Below are 7397 nucleotides of genomic sequence, written 5' to 3' on the forward strand. Positions count from 1 at the left end.
GGAGCAAATAGACCCTCATATATTGCTGATAGGAGTGTAAAATGTTACAGCCTCTTTGGAAAACCAGCAGTTTCTTCAAAATTTAAACATACATTTATTCTATGACCCAGCATTTCTACTCTAAGAGAAATGAAAATCTATGTTCACAAAAAGCCTTACACAAGAATATCCATAGAAGCTTTACTTATAAAGCACATAACTGGAAAGAATCTAAATGTCCATCAACTGATGAATGAATAAACAAATGGAACACTACTCGGTAATAAAAAGGAACAATCTACTGATAACACGAAACATGAAAAAGCCTAAACAAACATACTGAAAGAACCGTATGATTCTACTTATATAAAATTCTAGAATAAACGAAAGTAACCTATGGTGATGAAAATCTGATCACGTTGCTTCATGAAGGAGGGGAAGAAGAATAATTAGGAAGGGGCATGAGAACTTTCTGAGGTAATAAAAATGTTCTGTGTCTTGAAATGCATGTCAAAATTGATTAGACATACACTTAAATTCTGGGCATTTCACTGTATGTAAATTAATATGTAATAATTACTTTAATGAACTAAATAAAATACATACTAAGTACTTTAATAGACCAAATAAAATTAGAGTGACAGAGCAGTGAAGTAAGGTCATTCAGATGAATTTTGGTACCATTAATCAAAATGGAGTAGAAAAAGGCAGGTCATGTATTAGACAAGAGATTCAGTATTTAATATATTAGTAAAACATTTATGTAATTATATGTCACAGGTAGATAAAAAGACATTTAAAAGGCAAGTCAGAGATGTAAATAGTAGTTAAACAATCATGGAAAATTTGAATATGGAATGAGAACAGAGCGCAGAGAACAGAGACTTGGGTAAAATGCAGTAGGAAGCCAACTAGAAAAAAGGAAGAGTAGTTAGTGAAGTGGAAAAACTACTACAATGTCACAGAACCAAGATTTAAGAATAGAACACCACCATCTGTGAAACAAAACCATAAAACACAATGCTTTTAAAGATACAATGAGATGAACAAGGATGTTCATTACATTATAACCCCAAATTATGATAATTTGCCTATAAGAGAATTTTTTTTGGTCAAGAGATTGAAGGTAGAAACCAATACTTTAGTTTACTTTTTTGAAAAAAGTTTGTCAAAGCAGAGCAAATTCCGTCAAAGGAGAGCAAGTTGCGTAGGTCCATTTGAATAATGCTGTGGTATTTTTCAGCTTTTCATTATCCTGAGTTTGTTAAATTCAGTTTCCCTCTGAGGTTTACATTTTCTTTGAAGACTACTATTTCTTTTTGGCACATTCTCAAAATACCTTCCTAGAAAGTTAATAATTAAGTACATTAAAAGATAGCAGATTCACTCTAGCTCAGTACTCAGAATCTAAGGAAGCAATTTTGTTAATTGATTACTATCAAATTTAGGGATCCAGAATGACATAATAGTTTTGGGAAATATTGCAATATGATACTTGCTTTACCTATCAGTTCTCCCTGTATGAGAGGTATTTCTATTGATACAAGAGTTTGGCTACTCCATAGTGAAATGAAATCCTATAGCTCTTGTCCTTAACTGCACTTGAGATCTTTAGATAGCTGTCCTGTGATGAGAAAGCAGCAGGGAAACAGATTCTCATACTACCAACTTTTGAAGAATAGTCTTCCTTATGCCATCCTGCGTGGATCCACACCCACATTACCTACCACAGTTGGGGATGAATGAAGACAGGTTGAGCCCCAACCATTCTACACACCGTTTCTGCTGCTGAAGAGCAGTGTTACAGGCAGATTCTTGCTGTGCCAGTGCTCCCTGAAGTGATGACATGATCCGCCCCTGCCTTAAAGGTTGGACATTTTCTTTACTCAGCTCCCATTCATCTCCCTCCAAGGACATGACCTCACTGTGAAGAGAGAAACAAAAGTAAATCTCATGCCAACTCTGAGTTATTATATCACTAGATTATTGTAAATGTTTTCAGAAAAGTGACTATTCATGATCTTTGGGTTGCACATAGTGGGCTGAAACATTAGTAGTGTTACTATACTTCTAAGCTTCTGAGCTTCTCTGTGACCTGGTTTCCAAGTTAATGGCTGTAGTATTGCCTAACAGAAGAGAACACAGCTAGGGTACTGCAGACAGTACTGTAAGAATAAAGTTTACGGCAGGAAGGAAAGAAGGGAAAAAAGTATTATAAATTTGGCAAGGCAGAGGAAAAGCAATTCGATGCCTGCCACTGAATGCACATTTTAGTTTAATTTAAAAGTAGCAAAATTAGTTTATCAGACTAACACCCCATGTTTCAACTGATGAGTTAAAACTGAAGTTCATATATATAGGTAGTCCAGAGCAGAAGCAGACAAAAATACAGTTTACTGGTCACAAATGGCTCCCCCAATTCTATCAAGCCTATGAGGGGAATTCCCAAAAGTTTTTTGGAAGCAATCAATGTAAAAGGTATATACTCTGAACTTCAGAGCTCTGCAGTGGTCAAAGAGAAGCCTACTTCTGGCTGAGAGACACTATCTCTGGGTTTAAAATAGACAGATAGGCACTACTCCTCAAAATAAAGTGAAAGTATGCGTGGCCTTCTTGATGAGAGCTTAAAACTCTTCAAGAAAGTAAATTGTAAGTGATTAACAATTTATCATATCTTTTCAACTATTTTGTGTGAATCCTGTAAATGTAAGGGCCATGTCATTTATTTTTGTATCCTCATAGACTAATATAAGATCTAACACTAGTAAGCACTGAATAATTATTTCTTGAGTTCATCTGAATTTCTTCTCTTGTTCTTAAAATAGCAATTAAACTATCTCTGTTAAATGTCCAAAAAAATCGATCTGGAATTGCTCCCTCCTTGCCTCCTACTCATGCCCCCTCAAAGACCTGCTCCTTCCCTCATTTCAAATAAATGGCAATTTCATTTTTCCACTTACTCAAGTCAAAAATCTGAACGCCGACCTTGACACCCCCTCAGTCACTCAGCAAGTCCCGTTGGTTCTACCTTCAAAGCATATTCAGAATCAACCTCTTCCCACTATCTCCACTGTTTCCAGCCTGGCTCAAGCCACCATCTTCTCTTGCCTGGATTATTTCAATTACCTCTAAACTGGTCTTCCTGCTTCCATCCTTTTCTACCTTTAGTCTTTTCAACACTGCAGCCAAAGTAATCCCATTCAAACCCATGTCAGATCATGTCTTTCCTCTGCTCAAAACTTTCCAGTAACTTTGAAATACAGAGTAAACGCCAAGTCCTTACAATGCCTGCATCCTCACTTTTTAAACTTCATTTCCTTTTACTTTCTGGTTCATTCTGCTTCAGCTACTTGCTAAGTGCACCTTCCTCCCCCAACTCTCACCCTCTATCCTTTGTACTTCCCCTAGGTATATGCATGACTAGCTCTTGAGTTTCCTCCAAGTCTTGACCCAAATGACACCTCAGTGAGGCCCTCTATTCAAAACTATCTAAAATTGCACCCACCCCCTCTCCTCCCTAATGTTTTATTATATTTTAGTACCGATTACCATCTAACTTATAGTTTTTTTATCTTGTTTATTGTCTGTTGCCCCTACCCTCATCCCACCCCAGAACTTAAGCTTCATAAGGGTAGGGATTTTTGTGTCTTTTATTTATTTGCTGCATCTAGCACTTGGTAGGTAGTTAATAAATATTCCTTGCATGAATTAAAGAGCTCGTGAAATGGCATTTATCTAAGTACTGTATACCCCATAATGAAAACGGATACAGAATTCTAACCCCGAAGAGCTTATATATCCATAGGTAAGGAAGAGCAGCAAGCCTGCAGAGAAGAGCTCTTTAGATTTCTAACTATGCTACTGGCATAATGATAGCATCTACCATTTGATGAGCACTTATTTGGAGTCAGTTACTTTACAAACACTTTGAATTCTCCCAGAACCCGGCATGGTAACATTAACAGCAGTATTTTCCTTGTTAAGATATATCCAAGGTCAAACAGCTAGCAAATGGCTGGACTGAGATACAAACAGGACAAATTCCAAGCCCTCTGGTCCCGTGGCGTCCCAGAGCCTCCTTGGCTTTGAAGCTGGATGCAGCAGGATTCTCTTGCGCCCTCACCCCACTGAGGTCCGTGCTAGGCCTGCATCTTCACCTCCATTCCTTGAGTCCGACTCCAGCAGGAAGGAGGCTCAGGCCGAGCCTGCTCTTCTCCCGACCGTGGCGGTCCTCCCCTGGACTGCTCCGAGCGGAGCCTCTGTCACCTGCCAGGACCCCCCGGGGCTCGCAAGCCCAGCTCCCAGCCGCCCTTCTCCAGTACCTACCTCGGAGCACCCCTTTCCTTCTGCATCGCCGCCATCCTGCATTCCCGGCTCAGGCCCTCGTTCAGCCGCAGGCCCTTCCCTAAGACCTCAGACCGCCTGGTCCTCCTTCTACAGTCTGCTCTCCGGGGTACTGAAGCGACTGGAGGATGCCCCCGGACAAAAGCACGCACCTGACTCCCTCACAAACCACCCACCTCAAGCCCTCATGCCCAGCCGCTAAGTTTCAAATTTAACGGTCCCGCGCGGACGACGTGCTACGCCCCTCCGCCCCTCCGCGCTCGCGCCTCTCACCCAAGGAATTCTGGGGCTTGTAGTTTATCCCGGGTTTAGTCCACGCGGTCGCGGTGCGTAATGGGAGTCGTAGTTTCTGGGGACTATGGCTATCCAGGTGCCGCAGGCTTACGTGGTGTAAATTCTCTGCAGGTGCTCTCTGTGTCCTGGCTCTGGAGCTAATTTTTGAGCCGAGCGAGGGACAGTTTAAGTACCAGGATTTCTCTGATGTTATGAGTATAATGAGAGATCTTTGAGTGCTTGCATTTGGCTTGACTCTTTTCCAGGCAGGGTGGCTGGCCAAGCTATGACCACCCCTGGCTGTCTGCCCCAAGTCTCCCACTCCCACGTGTCCAGAGTTCTTAGGTGGTTGTGACCCAGCTGCTTCCTGCCCAATGCTTGAATTGAGAAAAGCTGGATTCTAGTTCTGTAAAAATCGTACCAAATGTGGAACCTTAGGGAGGCCACATAATCTCTCTGACCTTCAATTTTCCTCGTCTTTAATGTGGTGACGATATTGCCTTCCTTTCTCCACTGCATAGTCCTGGGCAGGAAAAACAGCTATGCCACAGCTCGCAAGATTTTGCCTCTTCCGCTTCAGGAGTCCAGCCTCAACCGATCCTAGACTCTTAGTCCCAATTCTGATTTCCTGAGGAAGTAACTATAGTGGGCTCCAGATGTGGCCTGGGGAGCAGGGTCTTTTGAACAAGCCCAGCTACACAGGAGTCCTGAAAGACTTCCTAGAGCCCTTAATAACTAAAGCACACCATGAATCTCTGAAGGAGGGGGTGTATTCCGTTCCTAATGCTGCTCTAACAAACTACCATAAACTTAGTAGCTTAAAACAACACAAATTTATTACCTTACAATTTGGTAGGTCAGAAATTTCACTTGAGTCTTACTGTGTTAAACAAGGTGTTGGCAGGACCATGTTTCTGGAGGCCCTTCAGGATAATTTGTTTCCTTTTTTCCAGTTTTCAGAGACATTCAGGGGCTGGTATTCCTTAGCTTGTGGCCCTCCATCTTCAAAGCCAGCAACATAGCATCCCTCTGACCCAGCTTCTGTCATCGCATCCCCTTCCCTGACTGCAGTCAGGAAAATCTCTCTGCTTTGGAGGGCTCATGTAATTATATCAGGCCCATCCACATTATCCAAGATGACATTTCTATCTCAAGGTCCTGAACTTTAATCATATCTGCCAAGTTTCCTTTGCCACATAAAGTGACATATTCACAGTTTCCGTGGTTTAGAACATGGACATCTTTGGGGGCCATTATTCTGCTTACCACAGGGGGTGCTAAAATATGTTGGCATCTCTAAACTTACTTGACCAAAAAGAAACCTTTTCATACATCTTTCAGAACAGATTTTGGGCATTCTTAATTTTAGCAGTAGGCCCCAGGAGAAGAAAATTCATAACTCAATAAATCTTAATGGTGGAATTTCAGGTACTGTGACAACTGGTCGCCACTTGTGACGAACAAGCCTCTTATTCTCACTCATTTACATGCAAAACCATACCTGTCTGCATCAGTAGCTGTTAGAGGGATTAGTTGTTAGAAAATCTATGATCTCTTGCTTGCTCTTATGGAGATGTGTGTGTTCTTGATTGTCAAAGGCTGATTTCCCCCAGCTTTGCCTGCATGGTTAATACAAAATTCCTGCTTTAGCAGGCTAAACACTGCAAAGAAGAAAACCTCTGGGTCTCCAGGGAACCCTTGGATGAACTACTTGTTTACTGTGCAACCACAGGAGGGGAGAGGGATGATCTGGGGGTGAGAGGAAGGTCAAGAGAGACTGAATGGGGGTGTGTGTGTTCAGGGCCTGAAGGAGACCACATCTGGCAAAGCAGCATCACCAGGCTGGCCTTTACCTTAGCAACAGATCAGCCAATCAGAGCAGCAGCTGTGTCTTGTATTTACCAGTGATGATGTGTCTTGAGGTAGAAGACCCAATGAGAAGGAGGCAGAATAATCCAAACCATCTTGTGTTACCAGGAGGAAGGGAGGTGAAGGGTGAAAAGATGCATTAGCCCCAGGGCTGGGGCTACTGGCTGCTGCCCGGTTGCATCTCACAGTAGCTGTTGTGACAGGGTATTGGGGACTCTCCCAGGAGCTGGGTTTTTCTCTTCAGTTCCATGGAAACTTCTTTCTGGACTATGTTTTTGCTTTTCTACAGAACTACCCTACTTTTCATGGGTCTTCTCAAACCATTGGAAATCGCCTGACCCAGAATTTCCACACTAATATATGCAAAAAATATACATACCAAACAAAAGAGACACCAGTTATCAACTTTTCTACATCTGGCAGGAAAGAACCAAAAGGTCAAAATGGACCACAAGCTGAGAACAGAAGCAGTCATATGGCAGGGCTATTAAGAAACAAGATAAGACGTAGAGCTAAATAAACTGTGTCACTATTGGAAGTACAAAATTAGGCTGTTTTGTCCTGGAATTAGCTTGATCAGAGTTTTGTGCTCCTGGGTGGACCTGGAGAATCTAGAGAGTTCTCAAATATTCATCACTGTGTTCAGTTGTGTTCACCACACATGAGGTGAGCCAACCTCAAGGATGTAAAGTGGTGATGAGTGTCACCCGTTAAGGAAGTTCAGAGTAAGATCTGAATGCTGCTAGCTTCCTCCTTCAAGTCCAGTGCTCTGGGTGCCACCAACCTCAGCTCTAAATTAAGAGAGTCAACCAATTCTGATATTTAATAAACTTCAGCTTCTGGGCGCCACCTTCTAGGGGAGGAGCCCAGCGTCACGTGTAGTAGGAGCCTCCACTTACTCCAATGTGTTAGATATGTCCAAAAAACTGATG

At 42.2% G+C, this 7397-nt stretch overlaps 1 protein-coding gene across 1 annotated transcript in view; it reads right to left on the reverse strand.

The window, feature by feature from the left end:
• Nucleotides 1-4547, reverse strand: part of BUB1B (BUB1 mitotic checkpoint serine/threonine kinase B) — a 43718-nt gene extending 39171 nt beyond the window's left edge. Inside the window, exons 1-2 of the mRNA XM_010989328.3 lie at nt 4306-4547; nt 1757-1903 (exon numbers count right to left, since the gene is read on the reverse strand). Of these exons, the coding sequence (XP_010987630.2) occupies nt 1757-1903; nt 4306-4340 (182 nt within the window). The 5' untranslated portion in view covers nt 4341-4547. The remainder of the gene's footprint in view (nt 1-1756; nt 1904-4305) is intronic.
• Nucleotides 4548-7397: the final 2850 nt, after the last annotated feature.

This window comes from Camelus dromedarius, chromosome 5, assembly GCF_036321535.1.
Source record: "Camelus dromedarius isolate mCamDro1 chromosome 5, mCamDro1.pat, whole genome shotgun sequence".
Lineage (NCBI taxonomy): Eukaryota > Metazoa > Chordata > Mammalia > Artiodactyla > Camelidae > Camelus > Camelus dromedarius.